This window comes from Erpetoichthys calabaricus, chromosome 3 (genome assembly GCF_900747795.2).
Source record: "Erpetoichthys calabaricus chromosome 3, fErpCal1.3, whole genome shotgun sequence".
Classification (NCBI taxonomy): Eukaryota; Metazoa; Chordata; class Cladistia; order Polypteriformes; family Polypteridae; genus Erpetoichthys; species Erpetoichthys calabaricus.
This window is the reverse complement of record NC_041396.2, coordinates 291899087-291920476: the sequence shown is the minus strand read 5'-3', so window position 1 is coordinate 291920476 and position 21390 is coordinate 291899087. Positions and strand designations below refer to the sequence as shown.

Sequence of the window (21390 nt, the reverse complement as noted above, 5' to 3'; positions counted from 1 at the left end):
GAACCAGATTGACCCATTGTATCCAGCAGGGGGCGTTAGCTCCCTTCTTGGAATGAGTCCTTTTGTAATTGCGGTGTGTTACATAACCAGAAACAATATAAATATAATATAAAAAGTGATACCCCTCCCTTAGTGATACGGCGGTAAGGAATCACATAGGAGAAATAACTTAGCTTTCTTTAATGACGGCTTACGTTGCATAACAGACGAAGGAAGCCATGACAAGAACCCAGTTCGGGAGTGGGACCCTGATGTGTAGAGTCTGCCATTTCTGTCGCTGCATTGGAAGGATTTTCAGGATCGGATGACGTTATCTCCCATCCATCCGTCGGCTTCAAAGGTGTGCCGGGCAATGTTCCAAGACTTTATACTGTTTTCTCCACGTACAGGCCTCCGCTTAGGTGAATAATATGAATCCAAACAAGGAAAAGAAGATCCAATGACTCTGACAGATGAAAAATAGTATACAACTGTTGTCAGTCTGACTGCACGCTCCCCCAGCTGTCTTTATCTGTCTTGTCCTATGCTTTGCCTGGCAGTTCTAAATGCTGGGCCCCTGTACTAAATCTGGCTCTGCTATGCATGTAAGTAGAAAGAAAAGAAAAGCAGATTTAAAATATTTTGCACAGCGCACAGTGACATATTAAACGTATATTCTGATTAAACCCATATAAATGTATACCATGGTATTAAATTTCATTGTTACGCTGATGACACACAGCTTTATCTATCCACTAAATCCACTTCTGTTTTCCCTCCAGATACTCTTATGGCATGTCTGCAAGACATAAAGACATGGATGACTCACAATTTTCTCCAATTAAATAGCAATAAAACTGAGGTGCTCCTCATTGGTTCTAAATCCACACTTGCTAAGGTTAACCATTCTTCTATTTTAATTAACAACATTAACACAAAAATCTCTTCCCAAGTTAACAGCTTTGGGTGTCATTCTAGACAGTACCCTATCTTTTTCTTCCCATATAAGTAATGTTTCTCGGACTGCCTTCTTCTTCCATCTCCGAAACATTTCTAGACTCCGTCCTGTTCTTACGCAACACAGTACTGAGGTATTGATTAATGCCGAGTCACCTCACGTATAGATTAATGTAATGCTATTCTATCTGGCATCCCACAAAAACGCATCCGTCGCTTACAACTTATTAAAAATTCTGCTGGTAGGATAATAACCTGTTCACTAGCCAACTTCACTGGCTCCATGTTAACTACCGAATACACTACTAAATACCGCTCTTAACATTTAATGCTCCTCCCTATCTTACTGATCTCCTCCAGACTTACAATCGCTCCTCTCGCTCACTCAGTTCCTCATCTGCAGTTTTACTTTCTGTACCACACATCAGACTCTGTGCTATGGGAGCTCCAGCATCTCTCCTAGTGCTCCTCGACGCGGGAATTCTCTTCCCTCTCATTTCCGTCAACTGGACTCAATAAGGATGGATGTCATGGCCGGCCTGTACACTGGTACTGTGAGTGCTGTGCAGAGTGAAGGCAGGACCTCTGTGTTTTTCCTAGTTGATTCTGGGGTTTGTCAGGGGTCTGTTTTTGCTCCTACTCTATTCAATGTTGGGTGTTGGTCAGGGTCATGGGGTCCAGCGGCTGTGGGGCATCTGTTGGTGAAGAAAGATTCATGGATCTTGACTTTGCTGATGATGCTGTGATCTTCGCAGAGTCAACGGAGGCTCTGATCAGGGCACTCGAGACACTAAGCGAGGAGTCTGAGGGTCTGGGCTTGCTAGTGTCCTCGATAAAAACCAACATCGAGGCCTTTAATGAGCTCTTGGGCACGGCCATCAGCAGTGTGTCTGTCTGCGGAGAGAGTGTCGACCTCATCGAGAGGTTTACTTACCTCAGCAGTGACATTCATGTGTCAATCCTATGAAGTCATCAGATGGATTGGGAGAGCATGGGGGGTCATGAGGTTACTGGAAAGGGGTGTGTGGCGCTCCCGATATCAATGCAAAAGGATGAAGGTCCAAGTCTTTAGAGTCCTGGTGCTTCTTGTCTTGCTATATGGTTGTGAGATATGGACGCTATCCAGTGACCTGAGATGAAGACTGGACTCCTTTGGTACTGTGTCTCTTTAGAGAATCCTTGGGTACCATTGGTTTGACTTTGTGTCAAATGAGCGGTTGCTCATGGAGTCCCGAATGAGGCACATGACCTCCATTGTGAGGGAGCGTCAGTTACAGCACTACGGCCATGTGGCACATTTCCCCGAGGGTGATCCAGCTCGTAAGATCCTCATTGTTGGGGACCTGAGTGGCTGGACCAGACCAAGGGGTCGCCCTCGTAACACCTGGCTGTGGCAGATAGAGGGTCATTTCTCGGAGGGTGGGACTGGACCGCATGTCTGCCTGGGGGGTTGAAAACCAGGATACCAAGTAGTTTAGTCATGTAGTGGGTGCAGCAATGCATTGTAACAGTGCATGCTCCCCGACTTGACTTAACTTGACTTGGACTCAATAACACATTTAAAAACTGCCCTCAAAACTTATCTTTTCAAGCTGGCATATTGGCTATGAGTTTAACACTGTTATTGCCTGTTTGCTACTACCTCTGTACCTTATTGCTTTTTGATTTTATCGTCATCTTTGTTTTTATTTTATTAATGTAGTTAATTTCCTGCGGTGGGCTGGCACCCTGCCCGGGGTTTGTTTCCTTCCTTGCACCCTGTGGAATTGGCTCCAGCAGACCCCTGTGACCCTGTAGTTAGGATATAGTGGGTTGGGTAATGGATGGATGGATGGATAGTTTAATTTCATTGTAAGGTGACCTTGAGTGTTAAGAAAGATGCCTATTAAATAAAATGTATTATTATTATTTATTATTATCATAAAAAATCAGCAAAAAGCAAAAACTGAATAAAAAAGGCAGTGACAAAAAGGCATAACAATACAAATTCCAAAATTCTGAAATCCCAATCTTTAACAAAACAAAACCGTAAAGAAAGCCACAGTGTCTCAACACTAAATGCCATGTAAAATGCCAGCTTACACTTAAAGTCTTCAAGCGCGGGAAGTTCTCACACTCAGTGGATCTCAGTGGACTGAATTTGGCGTTTTTGACGTTGATCAACAGAAAAAGGCTCTTTAATGTCAAAGTGAGAACAGATCAGTGGCCTAAATTAGTTACCTGGGGTCTGTGTGCTCAGCTCTCACGCTATCAGCTCTGCCATTTCTTCTCCATTCCTCTGCTCAGCTCTGTTGGGTGTCATGGAGGTCAAGAGAGAACAGCCTTTGTCAAGTGCAGCCACAAATTCTCCATTGATCTGAGATCTGGACTCTGACCAGGCCACTCCAGGATACTCACATTGTTGTTTTGAAGCCATTCCTGTGTGGCATTGGCTTTCTGCTTTTCCTCGTTGCTGGAACTCAAATCTTCTCTGAAGGCGAAGGTTTCTCATCAGGTTTCCCACCAGGATTTCTTCATATCTTGCTGCATTAACTGGCCTTCAAGGGTCTGCTGTAGAGAAGCACCACCACCATGCTGGTGTGTTTGTGTTCCAACAGGGTGATTAGTCTGATGGCCAAAAAAGCTCCATGTTGGTCTCATCAGACCACAGAATCTTCTTCCCACTGACTTCCCTTTGAGTTCAGAGCAGATAGAGGGCCTTTTCTGGAGGGTGGGACTGGATTGCGTGTCTGCCTGGGGGGTTGCCAACCATGATACTGGGGTGTTTCATCATGAGGTGGATGCAGCAACACGCTGTAGCAGTGCCTGCTCCCCAAACTGACCTGACCTGACCTTCCTGTCTCCATCCCCTGACTTGTGCTTTTCATGGAGTTGTTTGTTGTGCTCTTTGGCCTTCATGGTGTAGGTTAGTCTACCATACTGAGTACCCAAAAAGTTGTCCTTTCCCCATTCAGGTGCATTTAGAACACAATCAAGTTGGTGACCTCCACTGAACTAATTCCAGAATTTGTAAAACCAGTGGGCTACAGCAGTAATGACTTTGGAGTGTCACATTAAAGGGGTCGAATACTTAAGAGATTGTGAGTGATCAGCCTTTGTCAAGACCCACCACAAACTCTCCATTGGATTGAAATGTACACTCGGCCACTCCAGGATATTCACATTGTTGTTTTGAAGCCATTCCTGTGTAGCTTTGGCTTTCTGCTTGGCCTCGTTGTCTTGCTTGAAGACAAATCTTCTGCCAAGGTGTAGGTTCTTTGCAGACTTCATCAGGTGTTCCTCCAGCATTTTGCTGCATGCATTACCCCTGTCAAGCCTTCCAGAGTCTCTTTGTCGAGATGCATCCCCACAGCCTGGTGCTGCCACCACTGTCCTTCACAGAGGGGATGGTGCGTTTTGTGATAATGTGCGGTGTATAGCTATGGCCCTGCCTTTTTGCCACCTTTCACATTTCTCAGGATTACACAGTTATTTAGGGACTAGCCGTGCTACCCGTCTAAGACGGGGTGAAATCGAAGTGTCCAACGTTGACCTCAGTGTTAACGTTTGCAGTGCATCATCTATTGAATTGTATTTTCTAATGCGTGCAGTAATAAAATGAAATGTGTTTGTCATTTTAACAGATGGTGCATTACAAGCATTTGTGGTGATGAAAAAAAATTGCCTTTTTCATTCCCACACATGGTGCATCAGAAACGTTGGCACTGCTTTTACCAAATGACACATTCGTTGCATTTATCGTTCAAACAGATGGCACACCTGCTACATGCCATTTGGTATAAGATCCATAAAAGCAGTGTTGCCATCAGGATTAATGGTGATTAGTGAAATTTCGCAAAGTATTTCTTGCAGCAAATTTGCCGGGTTCACCGGTGCCCTGAAAATGTATTGTATGGTTGATTTAGACAAACTTTTTTTTTTCCCAGCAACCCATGTTGGAAGGGGATGTCACTACCTGATCAGCATTCACTGCCTGATATGTGGTGTGCATGTGCAGAACTTTCACACATGTGTACTGTACGCGTACTTCACCTTCACACTTTACGACACTGATTGATTTGAGTCACGCATGCGTGAATAATTTACTGTGTATACAGGCATGCATGATGTCACTACACAATCGGTACTAATTGCTCATTATAAACAAAAACAAAACCAAAACTTGCAGTATTTTTATTTGAGGGGTTACATTAGCTTCCCATAATGAAAATGTTATGAAAATACTTTGTTGTTCTGCATCGACTCTTTGTATCATGCATCTTCACTGTTAGGCTCCTTGACGTGTAGCGCAGATTGGGTAGTGACAGAGGCAGCCAACCCGAATATACAACATGGACCCCTTCCATCCCAGGCTCTGAGGTTATTAGTTAGTCCTAGTGATAAGAGCTCAGGGAATGCAGAGAGAGATAAATGACTCTGAATATCGTGGACATGGAGTGTAATTTTATTTCAGGGGGGCACAGTGGTCACCACGGCTGCTTTACAGGTCATAGCACATTTTTGGTTACAATAACCGGTCCATCATAGTTGGCAGATGCTTCCCCAGCCCTCAGGGACACTTAAAAGACCCTTGCACCCTTATAATTATAATTCACTCAAAACTCGGTCAGGTTCTTTGACTTCAATACATTTCGTTGAGTTCACTGAAGACCCTGAACATTTCTGCAATTTCACCAAACTTGAGGCAATGTGATGTCAGCAGTGTACGCTCATCAGGATTAAAGTGAACGCTGTAGTGCTTTTTTTGTTTTGTTTCTTGTTTTTACAATACTAAGTAAGCACCTTCAGCACGAGAAAGGCACTATAAATATAAACTATATTATTTTTATCAATTAAATAATATCTGCAGTGGGCTGGCGCCCTGCCCGGGGTTTGTTTCCTGCCTTGCCCCCTGTGTTGGCGGGGATTGGCTCCACCAGACCCCCATGACCCTGTAGTTAGGATATAGCTGGTTGGATAATGGATGGATGGATGGATTAAATACTATGTGACACTATGGGTAGTGCCATTTTATGATATGATATGATATGATATTATAACATATCTCGCTACTGTATGGGCTGTAGGGAGTGAAAGCAGGGCTGAAGTGGAGTCTTGGGTGAGCCGCTCTTTGAGAGGGCTCAGGTCACCTCCCGAGTGGCAGGGGTCAGGGTTAATTAGCAGTGCGCAGTGTGTAGTTGGCGAGGAGAAGCACTGGAGTTGCTAAGAAGACAGCATCAGGGTGATAAGGAAGCAACTTTTTAAGTGTTAGGTGCGAGGCAGACAGGGCGAAGGCGACTTGTTTTTATTATTTTGGACCCAGGCAACAGGTGGGTTCTGTGTGTAGGGCTCCGTTTATATCACGGCATATCAAATAAAAGTCAGTCGGCATTTGGAAGACTTCCCTGAAAAGGCGGCTCCTGTGTGTCTTATTTGACTGGTCGTCACGATATGATATAATGTTATGACATGTGTTTCTAGGGTACATGTGCCAACTGTGGTGTGGCATAAGATATCATGTTCCGCATTTGATTGAAGGTCAAGCCCCGTATCATAATATATCTCAACTTTCTTAAAAAGTCAAGGAGAGTCCTAACTAAAGCAATCCAGTTTCTTAAGCATTTTAATTTAAAGGAGTATCCTGAGGATTTAACCCTTTGCTCGTTTAGTGACTTTGCTCTTGAGTTGCCGTTTAGGTTTGTTTGCCACCCTCTTACCCTTAATGTTTGTTAATCTCCGGGGATTTTCACTGTGCGAACGTTGTGTTACAAAGATGCAGCTTCGGCATTAGGGAGTGCAACACTAGAACTTCCATCTCCCTTCAGAGAGGACCACTTCTGAGGTGTAAACAGCGCCGCTTCGCGTGTTCTCTCTCCATCCCCCTCACTTCCACTCGACGGTTACGCTGGTTTGATCCTCTGCTGTTACCTGAATTTGCTTTGCCCTGAAAAATTTCTGACACTCCGTTCCTCTCTACGTTTCAGCCTTTTGTAAGAAAAGATCACAACAGACATGACACTTGGGAATTACTCCGTTTAAACAGCAGTTGAGTTAATGCTTTTTAAAATGTCCTTCTTCTCTCCCCTGGCAGATAAAAGGAAAGGAAAACACAATGATAATATGCACTTAGCTTGTTTAAACGTGAATGGTCATGAAGTACAATGGAAATAAACACATGTAGAAGTGGAATAAATTTGCATTCTCCTCAGCAACAAAAAAAATGTCTTCCATACGTTATCTGTTGCCAGGCTTCCCGAATACTACCAAGGTGGGTCTGCTGTTTTATGAGTTTTTACTGCAGGCAAACATCAGGTGTGGACGCTATTGCCCTTTAAACCCAACAGACAGACACTCAGGGCACAGGTTAAAAGCACCAAGAAATATATATATATATATATATTGTCACAAACTCGACTCAGAATCATAGAAAGGTTTGGGGCAGCCACCCATATAATTGGCTTCCTGGCTGCAAAAGTCGTTTCAAGTGAATACGGCACTGATGTGCACACAACCGAGTCCAAAACAGAACTGAGGGAATAGGAAAAAGGTGGAGGCTTTTAAAGGGGAAGACAGGAAGTGAGGTCAAAGGGGTCGGGCTCATGAAGGTCTTCAGCCATTGGTTCGAGCCCGGACGTGACATCACAGGGGCCGGAGCCGGCAAGGTCTCCTTCCATTGGCTCGGTCCCGGAAGTGACGTCAAGAGAGTCAGGTGGAATCTCCCGTGAATGGTCTGTAGGAAAGGGAGAGAAAGAGTCAGTGCACTCTGCCACATCCCAGTATGACTCGGAACTGCCCTTACTCAAGCCCTTTAGCTGCCTCCCATGCGCACGTGTGTGACAATATATATATAAAAAGACTATATAAGACTCTCTAATATTTTTCTTCTTTAAATCGTGTCCCTCAAACACCGCAGCCACCAATAAACAGGCACGTAATCAACACAAAGCACAATATTCTCTTTCTCTTTCCTCCTCCACACCTCCCAGCAAGCGTTGTCTACTACCTCTCGACTCCGGCTCGCTTGCTGGGTTCCCAGCAGACCTTTAAATAGTCCTTGACCCAGAAGTGCTTCTGTTCTTCTGCCCATGTGACTTGCCAGCACTTCCGGATCAGATGGAGAACTCAAGTTCTTTAATCAGCCCAGATGTAATTTGGGGCTTCTGTCCTCGTGACTTCCTAGTACTTCTGGGCTATAAGGGAAGCATGACTCCCTAGGTCCTTCCACAGCACCCCCTGGCGGCACCCATGGCCCCCAACAGGGCTGAGATACCGAACTCCAAGTCCCAGGATGCCCTGTGGGAATCACTCCAGAGGAGCTGCCATCTAGTGTTTTGGGGTAGGCAGTGTCCACAAGCAGCCACCTTCCCCTATCCTTCCATTTCAGGGGCTTCCCAGCTGGGTTGAGCTGCCAGCCTTCAATCACACAGGAAAAAGCACTTTTTTGCTTTTTTTTTGTTTCTTCTCCAGCCTGCTAGAATTTCATATATGTGTCTGGAAACATCTCATTTGTCCTAAGCTTTTAGAATTCTAGGCATTTTTCAAGACATGACTTATTATACAAATTAATGACTGTACATTGAGTATAGAAAAATATATACTAAACAACAGTTGTGCTTACTGTGGCCACCAGGGGGCACTGCAGCACCCCAAACCCCAGACACAATTCTCTATATCAGTGGTCGCCAACTCCGGTCCTGGAGGGCCCCAGTGGCTGCAGGTTTTCATTCTAACCCTTTTCTTAATTAGTGACCTGTATTTGCTGCTAATTAACTCCTTTTCTTTCATTTTAATTGACTTGTTTTTTAAGATTTGTTCCCTTGAATTTCTTCATCATGCCTCTGAGTTTCTTCATTTCTTTCCTTAAAGAACAGAAGTGAAATGTGAAGTGAGGGAGCCAAGAGAAGACCAACTAAGTCAGGGCCTCAAACTCCAACCAATTTCACTCCAACCAGTTGCTTCATTCTTGTCGTTAATTAAACTCGTTCTTTAATTCCGTGGCTTGTTGCTGCTCTCACTGTGCAATAGCAGACATTTCTGAAATTGCTGATTTTCTCTTTTCTGAGAGCGCTGATAAAATATTTTGTGGACCTGAGCAGATCCTGAGACCTTCACCTTTCTTTATTTTCAGATACTGTATGATGGACACCAGTTTGCTGGTCATGTTTTGGCTCATTTTTTATCTCATTATTGCTTGGCAGCTAATTAAGGAAAAATGAAGGGGTTGGAGTCTTCAAGGGCAAGTCAATTACGATTAATTTAATAGAAGTTAATTAGGTGAATAAACAGGTCACTCATTAAAAAAAGGGTTAGAATGAAAACCTGCAGCCACTGCGGTCCTCCAGGACTGGAGGTTGTGATCCCTGCTCTATATGCAGACGGCAGTACTGACGTACTTCTGGTGAAATATTGCCAGCTCAGTCATCTCCGTTGTCCATACTGCAGTTGTGAGTTTTGCTTAGTGGCGAGAATATCCTAGAAAAAGAAGTTTAAGTTTCAGCGTACAGCTGAACATTGTTGTGTACCTTGTAAGCCCTAACTAGGACCACAACCTATGTTTTGGCTCTGGATCCAGCAGTTGTCGACCGAGCACTTGATGAAAATATATCTCTCAAGAGAGGAGATTCTCCAGCTGATGAAACAAATTGAGACCCTTACAATGAAGCAGCAGTTTGGCATTCACCATTTTGCTGGCTCAGACAGAGACATTTGCTTTTTGTACAAGGTAAGATGTCCAGCCAACTCATGTTATTATGTATTGTAGCATCGGCATCAAGCACCACAATGGATGGATTCTCTGCTCTTTACATGGCTCTTTGAGGTGGCTCACTATCTTTAAAAGGACTGCTTGCTTTGTCTGTACTAGTTGGAAAAAGCATGTGCGACTGTGTAGTGTTGCTGTTTTTATAGGTCCTCTTGCTATTGATGATGTAATGCCAGCTCATTCTTTTAGTGATCCATCCACGGCTGATGTAACTTGTTCAGTGCCGTTGTAGTACTAAGCTTACATACATATTCACCTCTCCCTGAACAAAGTTTAATGACTCATTATTGAAATTCTGTTTTTTTAATTGTGAATGTAGCTTGGAACCTATAGTTTGAAGCCCTCCTCCTTTTTAGCTCCTGATGTTTGGCACAATTTTTGAATAATGCGAGTTCCATTTACCGTCGGTCTTGACGTGATCAGGTGAAAAATGCAATAGCTAGTCCATTTTGATATCAGCACCGGACGTGTAGCGGCTGGCTGACACAGAAACCAGATGGGAGCGTGCATCCCAGTTTAAATAAAAGGTTTAATCTTATATATTGTGAGGTTCCTAAACTCATTTGGGACTCCCCCCAATGGGACGACACAGTGAAGAGCATCACAAATCGTGATCGCCGCATCTGTGGAAGACAGTTTATCAGTTGCCGGGGCAATTGCGGGCTCCCAACGCGGAAGCAGCTCTCAGCTAAAGCAGAGCCAAGTCATTCGCGGTTGTGCAATAAGCACTTGGCATCGATGGGTGATGCAAGGAACATTGTAAATGCAGGGAACAGGATTGCTTGGCCACTAACCTGCCCACACCCTGCCTGACTGCTGTGTCTGTGTAGAGGAGAGCGGTAGATCCGCTACAATAAATAACCCTGCTGTTCCTGTTTCAAGCTGAATAAAGTTGGTTTTACTAAAGTGCTGAGACTCAATATTGTGTTTTGGGGTGCAAGACAGGGACACACACGTCACAACAGACAGTACCTTGTATAAAGGTTTCTAGAATGCACAAACTAAACACACTTCAATTCTTCAGTTTCTTTTTCCTTCTCTCCTTTCATTCCTCCAGGCAAGCTTTGTTCACTTCCACCCGCCTCTGACTGTCCTGGCTGAGATTAGGCAGCTTCTTTTGCCTAAGACCTGGGAGGACGTCAGGTGCCAGGGCATAGCCTGTTGGAAGCACTTCCAGACCGCCCGGGAATCCCAGAAAGTAGGGACTATGAATCCCAGTAGCTCCCCATGGTGTTCTCCACGAAACCCAACAGGGCTGTCTCATGGGGCTAGCATGCCCTGTAGGTGTCTGTGTGGGAATCCCAACCCGAGGATACTACAGTCTGGAGTGTCGAGAAAGTGAATGTTTAGCCGTACTCATCTCCCCCAGTCCTTCCATTGTACTGGCCTCCCAGTCGCTCAAGGATCCTTGTTCAATCCCAGTCGAGATGCCAGTCCACATGTGCCGTCTATTACATTTCATATCACAGAGATGCATAAGCTCTTAAATACAACACATATTATACTACTGAAGCCTCCAATAACCCAAAATAGAATCCTGATGAATTTAGGAAACCATCTAAAATAGAAATGAGGAGCATGTTATGACAACCTTCTGAGAAAAAGAGTGACAAGCGAGTCATTGTCTAACCTGCTTAGTCCTGAACAGGGTCGTGGGGGGGGGGGTTGGTGGAGCCTATCCCAGCAAGGAACAAACCCCAGACAGGGCGTCAGTTCCTCACAGGCTTACCACACATGCACACACACACACACACACACACACACAGGCCAATGTAGTTTCGCCAGGAGTTGTGGTATTGTATGAGGAAGTCAGGAGTAGCAGAGAAGTACGTAAGAGTTGTACAGGATATGTACGAGGGAAGTGTGACAGTGGTGAGGTCTGCGGTAGGAGTGATGGAGGTGGGATTACATCAGGGATCGGCTCTGAGCCCTTTCTTATTTGCAATGGTGATGGACAGGGTGACAGACGAGATTAGACAGGAGTCCCCGTGGACTATGATGTTTGCTGATGACATTGTGAACTGTAGTGATAGTAGGGAGCAAGTTGAGGAGACCCTAGAGAGGTGGAGATCTGCTCTAGAGAGGAGAGGAATGAAGGTCAGTAGGAACAAGACAGAATACATGTGTGTGAATGAGAGGGAGGTCAGTGGGATGGTGAGGATGAAGGGAGTAGAGCTGGCGAAGGTGGATGAGTTTAAATACTTGGGATCACCAGTACAGAGTAATGGGGATTGTGGAAGAGGGGTGAAAAAAAGAGTGCAGGCAGGGTGGAATGGGTGGAGAAGAGTGTCAGGAGTGATTTGTGACAGATGGGTATCAGCAAGAGTGAAAGGGAAGGTCTACAGGACGGTAGTGAGACCAGCTATGTTATATGGGTTGGAGTCGGTGGCACTGACCAGAAAGCAGGAGACAGAGCTGAAGATGGCAGAGTTAAAGATGGTAAGATTGGCATTGGGTGTGACAAGGATGGACAGGATTAGAAATGAGGACATTAGAGGGTCAGCTCAGGTGGGACAGTTGGGAGAGAAAGTCAGAGAGGCGAGATTGTGTTGGTTTGGACATGTGCAGAGGAGAGATGCTGGGTACAATGAGAGAAGGGTGCTAAGGATAGAGCTGCCAGGGAAGAGGAAAAGAAGAAAGTCTAAAACAAGGTTTATGGATGTGCTGAGAGAGGACATGCAGGTGATGGGTGTAACAGAGCAAGATGGAGAGGACAGGAAGATATAGAAGGAGATGATCTGCTGTGGCAACCCCTAACAGGAGCAGCCAAGAGAAGAAGAAGAAGGAGTCCACCTAACTGGCATGTCTTTGGACTGTGGGAGGAAACCCATGCAGATATGGGGAGAACAGGCAAACTGCATGTAGGGAGAACCCTGGACACAAACCTTGGTCTCCTTGCTGTCACTGAATCACCATACAAGTATTGCCCTTATTGTTTAATTACTTTTCTTTATACATTAAATTTTGTAAAACTTTTTAGAAGCAAAAAATTCCTATGAGCCAATACAGCACTGTGCTGAGTGGAGACCATAACAGGTGGTTATTACCGCATCATTTTTATTTTCAGCATCCCGTTCCTTCATAAACCTGCACTCCATGAGAGCCATTTGGCCAAATTATCAACACACACTGAGCTGTTCCCATGGGAACTACCGACAGAGCTGGAAATCTTCCTGCAAAGCATACTGATGAAGTGACCACACATTTTAGTCAGCGGCTGAACAATATTCTTTGTAAAATCGGAAATGTTTTTTTTTCCTTTTCTTTTTCTCCCAGACCTCTTTATTCCATCGTTTCTGTTTGCCATGCCAATTACGAGAACAAGAAGAAGCCCAAAAGCTCTGCAGCATGGATAACTCCTTTCTTCCCGCACTGACCACCCTAAGTAATCTTTTTGCAATTAATATTCAAAAGAGACTGCTAAGATGTTCAAAGCAGCTAACCAGAAGATGTGTGTTTCTTTCAGTAATAAAATCGAAAAACTTTGGACGTGAGCGTCAGGAGGCTTTGTGCCCTTGGAACCAAGTTACCTGAACTCTTCTCTAACATTTCAGTAATTGTTTACCGCTCTGATCTTTCTGATCATAAAAGAGGTCATTACAATAGCAATTGGCGAGAAGAATTCATAATTCATTGCAGAATTACAGCATTTGAGGGGTCCTCCAGAGTGCTGCCTCTTTCTCTTGCATGTTTTGGCTTAACAACTAATCAGCACATTGTCACCTCATAACAGGCGTAAGTTTTGAATTTGGTGTTTTTCTGTTCAGCCGTTTTAACTCAAGAAACTGTGACACCCAGACACACACACAGACAGACACACACCCATCATCGATATATCGATTGTGATGGCTGCCCTGGCTTGCTGTACGGGCACAGGTTTGGAGATTAGAAGCTTCACCCTGCTGGGGCACCGTGGCCGACACCAGAGGGTGCCTGGAGTGCTACTGAGCCCTTAATTCCAGCATTTCCGCAACACCGGGAAGTGGGTCAATGAACACCTGGAGCACTTCTGGGTGTCGGGTGGAAGAGGACCAAGCCTGCTGGAGGAGGAGGAGGAGGAGGAGGAGGAGGAGGAGTGGTGGTGGTGGTGGCGGCAATGAGAAAGGACTGTGAGGAATCAAGGAAGAAACAAAGAAAGAACTGTGCTGTAAGGGTGGGAAGCAGGGGGAGGCTGTTCCCACATAAAAAATAAAGGTGTGTTGCACCTGCACTTGTATCCTTGCTTGTCTGTGTCGGGTAGGGTGGCTGGTACGTCCCCTGGTGGTCCACACAATGTTTTTGGTATCAGGGAACCCTAAAACGTTGAGATCCGTCGAAAAACAGAGATCGAAGTTTTTGACATATCTAAAGTTTTCGCTTCTCCCCCATAGACGATAGGTTATGGTGTGGGTAGGTGGGGCGCAAAGAGGAGTCTCTCATAAGACTGAAGAAGACTCTGCCTCTGCACAGGTTGAGAGCTTTTTACCCATAAAAGTAGTTAGGCAAGAATGGTAAAGAGTCCTTTGCTGTCTTCGGTGCCAGTTCCTTCTAATTTAGAGCCATTTTCTCAGGAGACTGATAGGTGGTAATGTGTTCATTGGCTCACTGCAGAAATGCATGCCTTGTGGTTGTGATTGGCTGTGGTTCCATTTCTCCACGATTCCTTCAAAGTTTGATTGGCCAAAGTTCCATTTTTGGTTCCGAAGACCTGCCCCCTTGCCTAAAACTGGTGATGTCAGGTTCACAAGACCTCTCACAGTGGGCAATTCTACTATACAAAATGTAACACATGCCATGCGATTGGCCCATGTTCCATTTTTGCACAATTCTTGCAGTGTTTGAAGGTTCCATTTTCTGTTCTGAAAACCTGTCTCTCCACCTCAAACAGACACACAGTGTAGTTTAGTGGTTAAGGCTTTGGACTTCAAATCCTGAGGTTGTGGGTTCAAATCCCACTACTGACACTGTGTGACCCTGAGCAAGTCACTTAATCTGCCTGTGCTCCAACTGGGTAACCAATTGTATCGCAAATGTTGTAAAACACCTCTGATAGCGGCATCAGTCAAATAAGTACTGTATGTACCACATGCATATTTTTTCCCGAAAATTAGCATTAGAAAATCAGGTACACGTCATACACAAGGAAATTTTTTTCTGTAATGTTTACTTCTTCTGCTAGGGCTCTCTCGCTCGCTCATGCTCGTTCGCTCTCGCTCTCTCTCTCTCGCGCTCGCGCTCTCTCTCTCTCTTGCATGTTCACTTGTGCGCTCTCTTTCTCTCTCTCTCACGCTCGCTTGCGCTCTCTCTTGCTCGCGCTCGCTCTCTCTCTCTCTCTCTCTCTCACGCTCTCGTGCGCTCTCTCTCACTCGCGCTCGCGCTCTCTGTCTCTCTTGCATGTTCGCTCGCGCTCTGTCTCTCTCTCTCTTGCGCTCGCTTGCGCTCTCTCTCTCTCTCGCTCATTTGTCGTGCTCTCTCTCTCTCACTCACGCTCTCTCTCTCTCTCTCTCTCTCTCTCTCTCGCTCATTCGCTTGCGCTCTCTCTCTCGCGCTCTCTCTCTCTCTTGCATGTTCGCTTGCGCGCTCTCTCTCTCTCTCACTCGCGCTCTCTCTCTCTCGCTCATTCGCTCGCGCTCTCTCTCTCGCGCTCGCGCTCTCTCTCTCTTGCATGTTCACTTGTGCGCTCTCTCTCTCTCTCTCTCACGCTTGCTTGCGCTCTCTCTCACTCGTGCTCGCTCTCTCTCGCTCGCTCATTCGCTCGCGCTCTCTCTCTCTCTCGCTCACGCTCTCTCTCGCTTGCATGTTTGCTTGCGCTCTCTCTCTCTCTCTCTCTTTCACGCTCGCTTGCGCTCTCTCTCACTCGCGCTCTCTCTCTCTCGCTCATTCGCTCGCTCTCTCTCTCTCGCGCTCTCTCTCTCTCTTGCATGTTCGCTTGCGCTCTCTCTCTCTCTCTCTCTCGCGCTCGCGCTCTCTCTCTCTCGCTCATTCGCTCGCGCTCTCTCTCTCTCGCTCACGCTCTCTCTCTCTTGCATGTTCGCTTGCGCTCTCTCTCACTCTCTCTCTCTCGCTCATTCGCTCGCGCTTTCTCTCTCGCTCGCGCTCTCTCTCTCTTGCATGTTCGCTTGCGCTCTCTCTCTCTCGCGCTCTCTCTCTCTCTCTTGCATGTTTGCTTGCGCTCTCTCTCTCTCTCTCTCTTTCACGCTCGCTTGCGCTCTCTCTCACTCGCGCTCTCTCTCTCTCTCGCTCATTCGCTCGCGCTCTCTCTCTCGCGCTCTCTCTTGCATGTTCGCTTGCGCGCTCTCTCTCTCTCTCTCTCGCGCTCTCTCTCTCTCTTGCATGTTCGCTTGCGCGCTCTCTCTCTCTCTCTCTCACGCTCGCTTGCGCTCTCTCTCACTCTCTCTCTATCTCTCGCTCACGCTCTCTCTCTTGCATGTTCGCTTGCGCTCTCTCTCACTCTCTCTCTCTCGCTCATTCGCTCGCGCTTTCTCTCTCTCACTCTCTCTCTCTCGCTCATTCGCTCGCGCTTTCTCTCTCTCGCTCGCGCTCTCTCTCTCTTGCATGTTCGCTTGCACTCTCTCTCGCGCTCTCTCTCTCTTGCATGTTCACTCGTGCTCTCTCTCTCTCTCTCTCTCTCTCTCTCTCTTGCTCGTTCGCTCGCTTTCTCTCTCTCATGGTCGCTCACGCTCTCTCTCTCTCTCTTGCATGTTCGCTTGCGCTCTCTCTCACTCGCGCTCGCTCTCTCTCTCTCTCGCTCATTCGCTCGCGCTCTCTTTCTCTCTCTCGCTCGCGCTCTCTCTCTCTTGCATGTTCGCTTGCACTCTCTCTCGCGCTCTCTCTCTCTCTCTTGCATGTTCACTCGTGCTCTCTCTCTCTCTCTCTCTCTCTCTCTTGCTCGTTCGCTCGCTTTCTCTCTCTCATGGTCGCTCACGCACTCTCTCTCTCTCTTGCATGTTCGCTTGCGCTCTCTCTCACTCGCGCTCGCTCTCTCTCTCTCTCCCTCATTCGCTCGCGCTCCCTTTCTCTCTCTCGCTCGCGCTCTCTCTCTCTTGCATGTTCACTTGCACTCTCTCTCTCTCGCGCTCTCTCTCTCTCTCTCTTGCATGTTTGCTTGCGCTCTCTCTCTCTCTCTCTCTCACGCTTGCTTGCGCTCTCTCTCACTCGTGCTCTCTCTCTCTCTCTGTCTCTCTTGCTCGTTCGCTCGCTTTCTCTCTCTCATGGTCGTTCACGCTCTCTCTCTCTCTCTCTCACTCGCTCGCTCTTTCATCATGCAATAAAAACAGAAGGGCATTTTGTGGAAAACGTGCCCTAAACTCTTCCTAAACAATCACAACACACGTTGTACACGGGCAAATTTTTTTCGTGATTTTCTTTGTAAAAATTAGGATGTGCATCTCACACGAGGGCACGTGGTACACAAGTAAATACGGTAAATAATAAACCTTCAATATTTTTTTAAATGAGCAGGTTGTAAGTTGAACTAAATGAACCCCAGCAGCCACCAATGACTCTTACCTATTTGTTCTCCTGTTCTGTCTTGTTGTCTGAGGTCAGGTCAGGTCAGGTCAGGTTGGGGGACATACACTGGTACAGCACGTCACTGCATCCACCACACGACCAAACAGCTCAGGATTCTGGTTGGCAAACTCCAAGGCAGACACGTGGTCCAGTCCCACCCTCCAGAAATGACCCTCTATCTGCCGCAGCCAGGTGTTACGTGGGTGACCCCTTGGCCTGGTCCAACCACTCAGGTCCTCAACAATGAGGATCATGTGAGCCAGATCACCCTCGGGGAATCATGCCACATGACCGTAATGCCGTAACAGACACTCCCTCACAATGCAGGTAATGTGCCTCATTCAGGACTCCATGAGCAACACAAAGTCAAACCAGCGGGACCCAAGGATTCTCTGAAGAGACACAGCACTGAAGGAGTCCAGTCTTCATCTCAGGTCACTGGATAGCGTCCATGTCTCTCAAACAGGGAACACCAGGACTCTAAAGACTTGGATCTTCCTCCTTTTGCAGAAATATCGACCTCATGACGACACGCTTAACCTCCCCCCCCCCCATGCTCTCCCAATCCATCTACTAACTTCATAGGAAGAATCACCAGAGACATTAGTGTCATTGCTAAGGGAAGTAAACCTCTCAACGGGGTCAACACTCTCTCCACTGACAGACACACTGCTGATGTCTGTGCCCAAAAGTTCATTAAATGCCTGGCTCTTGGTTTTTATCAGGACACTCGCAAGCCCAGACCCTCAGACTACGCCCTTAGTCTCTCGAGACCCCCAATACGAGCCTCCATTGACTCCATGAAGATCACAGCATCGTCAGCAAAGTCAAGATCAGTGAATCTCTCTTCACCAATAGATGCCCCACAGTCGCTGGACCTCACGACTCTGCCCAGCTCCCAGTCCAGTCAGTACAAGCATTGAACAGAGTAGGAGAAAAAAACAGAACCTTGATGGACCCCAGAATCAACTGGGAAGAACACAGAGGTTCTGCCTCCACTCTGCACAGCACTCACGGTACCAGCGTACAGGGCACAAGTATAAAAGGCATTGTAACATATGAAGGTTAAAAGTATGGGATTGAAGACATTTTGTTAAGGACTACACAATAAAGAGTGTAAAGGGGTAAACAGGGTCACCCTAGCCCTATATAACAAAACAGGAATGTATCTCCACTCTGGAAAAAAGAGAATGATTTGGATATTGACTTGGGGTTGAGCTACCAGTCATTTGGATGAAGAGTGTTATCTTTTTAAAGTTGATGCTCGCAGTTTTTTTACCTGCAGTAGTGGCGGATGGCTGAGGCCCTTATTTGACTGGGATGCCCCTATTCTGGAAGGACCAGGGGGAGAGAACATATCCAGAACTGTACCTCCACCAGAGTGATAGATGGCAGCCCCCTCCTAGGTTGCAGCAGTGCCTTGGATTGCCACAGGACTCCATGGGAGTTGGAGTTTGGTGGAGCCCTGTTGAATTCCGTGGGCACCGCCAGGGGGTGCTGCAGGTACCGTTGAGCCCTGTGTGGCAACACTTCTGCCCAACCTGGAAGTGCTGCTGGAAGAAGTTCACCAGATACCTGGAGCACTTCCAGGTGCCCTATAAAAGGAGCCAATTGCCACTACTCCAGGAGTCAGAGTCGGGAGGAGGTGGACAAGGCTTGCTGGAGGAGGAGTGGAAGGAAAAGAGAGAAAGAGACAGGAAGAAGAAAGGAACAGTGTATTGGTGCTTGTTGGTACTGTGCTGGAGTGGTGGGAAATGAGGGGAAAACGTTTCCCACATTTGTTGTGTTCTGTGTCTGTTGTGCCTGAGGTTTGTGGAACTGTGGTGTCCCCCTGGTGTTAACACAGTTTAGATTGGGAATTCCTGACTCTTGGAATAAGGCCCTCGAGCTGTCAGAAGAGAACTCTGTTTCTCAGATCTTTTTAATTTTTTTCTGTTTCAGGCAGCCTTGATGAACTCACCACGTCAGAGGAGGAAGGGAGCCAGAGGCACACCCACGATGAAAGGTACCGGTTTGGAATCTCTACAAACGCTCTGCATGCCTTCAATTGAAATGTTTTACGCATGTGATGGCACCGCGCGGGAAAGGAATTTGATAAGAATGACCTGAAAATGAAATCTGTCAAGAACCTCCGCCATTTCAAAGTCAGCCAATGAAGTCGCACGGGCCTGGCAAAATGCTCAGCTTACGGTGGATTCAGAAAGTCTTCCGACGCCTTCACTTTTTTCACATTTTGCCTTATCCATAAAGCAATTCAATTCACCTTTTCCCTCTCTAACCAACCCTTAATAACCCCAAAATGACAAACCGAAAGCAGAATTTAAAAACATTTTTGCAAATGTATTACAAACGATAAACTTAAACATGCCATTTATTCAGGTGTGCTGTCAGTTGCATTAGTTATGACTGATATTCCACGTTTAACCGAGAGCCGTAACAGTTGGAGCTCTGATAGCATTCACTTTAAACTGTCAATTTTTAGAACAACGTTAGCCATGACATCACTGACTTTCGCTGTCATTGTAGTGCGGATCATGTTTCCTACCAGTTGATATGACACAAGTGTGACCGTCTTATAAACCCAGGGACGTATGCAGGAATTTTTTAAAGGTGGAATGAGACACAAGTACACACATCATCATTCAGAATATGATCAATCAGATGGAAATGTCATCAAATCTATTTGGGGGGCTTCAAACTGGAAAAAAGCTACACCGATAGTTCCACTACTTGTTGTTTCCGATTATTTGTGAAGTTCAGTAGCTGTGATAGTCCAGGCGAGAGTGAGAGTGGAGGTTCTGGGAATGAAACCAGCCTGAGGTTAATGACATGGGGTAGTTAGTTGTTATATATGGATTAATAGTTAATGTATTGATAATTGTTTGTAAACTGCCATTTGTGTTCACAAGGGTGTGCCACTGAGCCCCAAACCTCAGACATGATAGTACAGACCCACCACACGATGAAACAGCTTGGGATCCTGGTTGGCAACCCCTCAAGCAGACACGTGGTCCAGACCCACCCTCCAGAAATGACCCTCTATCTGCTCTGAACTCAGTGGGAAGTCAGTGGGAAGAAGATTCTGTGGTCCGATGAGACCAACATGGAGCGTTTTTTTGGCCATCAGACTAATCACCCTGTTGGAACACAAACACACCAGCATGATGGTGGTGCTTCTCTATGACCCTTGAAGGCCTGTGAATGCTGCAGCCCGCTGTTACGTCTTTTTGAGCTCTGGCTAGGGGTGGTAGAGAATTAAAAAAAAAAAAAACACAAATAATATCAAAAAGTCCAAAAAATTCAGCAGCCATATTGAGGCATGCAGGCTGCCTGGGCCTGTGCAGATGATGGGCTGACCAGGAAAACGAATGTAACTACAAATTATTGGGCCATCTGAAACTACACATCTAGCATTGTCAGGCTCTGCTGGTTTGTTATCAACACTCCTTGTATTCTGCTTCCTTATAATTTAGGCTTATTGTCTAAAATACGCACTTAATTAAAAGTGTAACTTTCTCCTGCCCGTTCTTTCACTCTTTCTAATTGCCTGAGGTTACAGATGTAGAAATGATGGGAGTAAGAATTGCTGAATTACAGTGTGTGCTGAGAGTGCGGCATAAGAGACATTTTGTTGGGGTCTACAAGTAGCGGCCAGAAGTCTTAGCAGTGACATAAATGTTGTGCTTTGCAAAATGTGCGGCTTCAGTATGTGTGGTGGCAAATCAAATTGTTTTTATGTTATTGTGCAGAGTGATCATCCATCCATCCATTTTACAACCCGCTGAATCCGAACACAGGGTCACGGGGGTCTGCTGGAGCCAATCCCAGCCAACACAGGGCACAAGGCAGGGAACCAATCCTGGGCAGGGTGCCAACCCACCACAGGACACACACAAACACACCCACACACCAAGCACACACTGGGGCCAATTTAGAATCACCAATCCACCTAACCTGCATGTCTTTGGACTGTGGGAGGAAACCAGAGCGCCCGGAGGAAACCCACGCAGACACGGGGAGAACATGCAAACTCCACGCAGGGTGGACCCGGGAAGCGAACCCAGGTCTCCTAACTGTGAGGCAGCAGCGCTACCATTGCGCCACCGTGCCGCCCGCAGAGTGATCAGACGCATATTAATTCCATACAAAGAGCTTTATTAGCATAAAGAGTTCACTTTATCACAAAACCCCATTTCCACTTATTTTACCCCTGGCACAGTATG

At 46.3% G+C, this 21390-nt stretch overlaps 1 protein-coding gene across 1 annotated transcript in view; it reads left to right on the top strand.

Moving 5' to 3' along the window:
- Window positions 1–21390, top strand: part of LOC114649095 (protein phosphatase 1 regulatory subunit 1A-like) — a 148380-nt gene that overhangs the window by 78829 nt on the left and 48161 nt on the right. The window contains exon 4 of the mRNA XM_051925103.1: window positions 19109–19172. Coding sequence (XP_051781063.1) covers window positions 19109–19172 — 64 coding nt within the window. The remainder of the gene's footprint in view (window positions 1–19108; window positions 19173–21390) is intronic.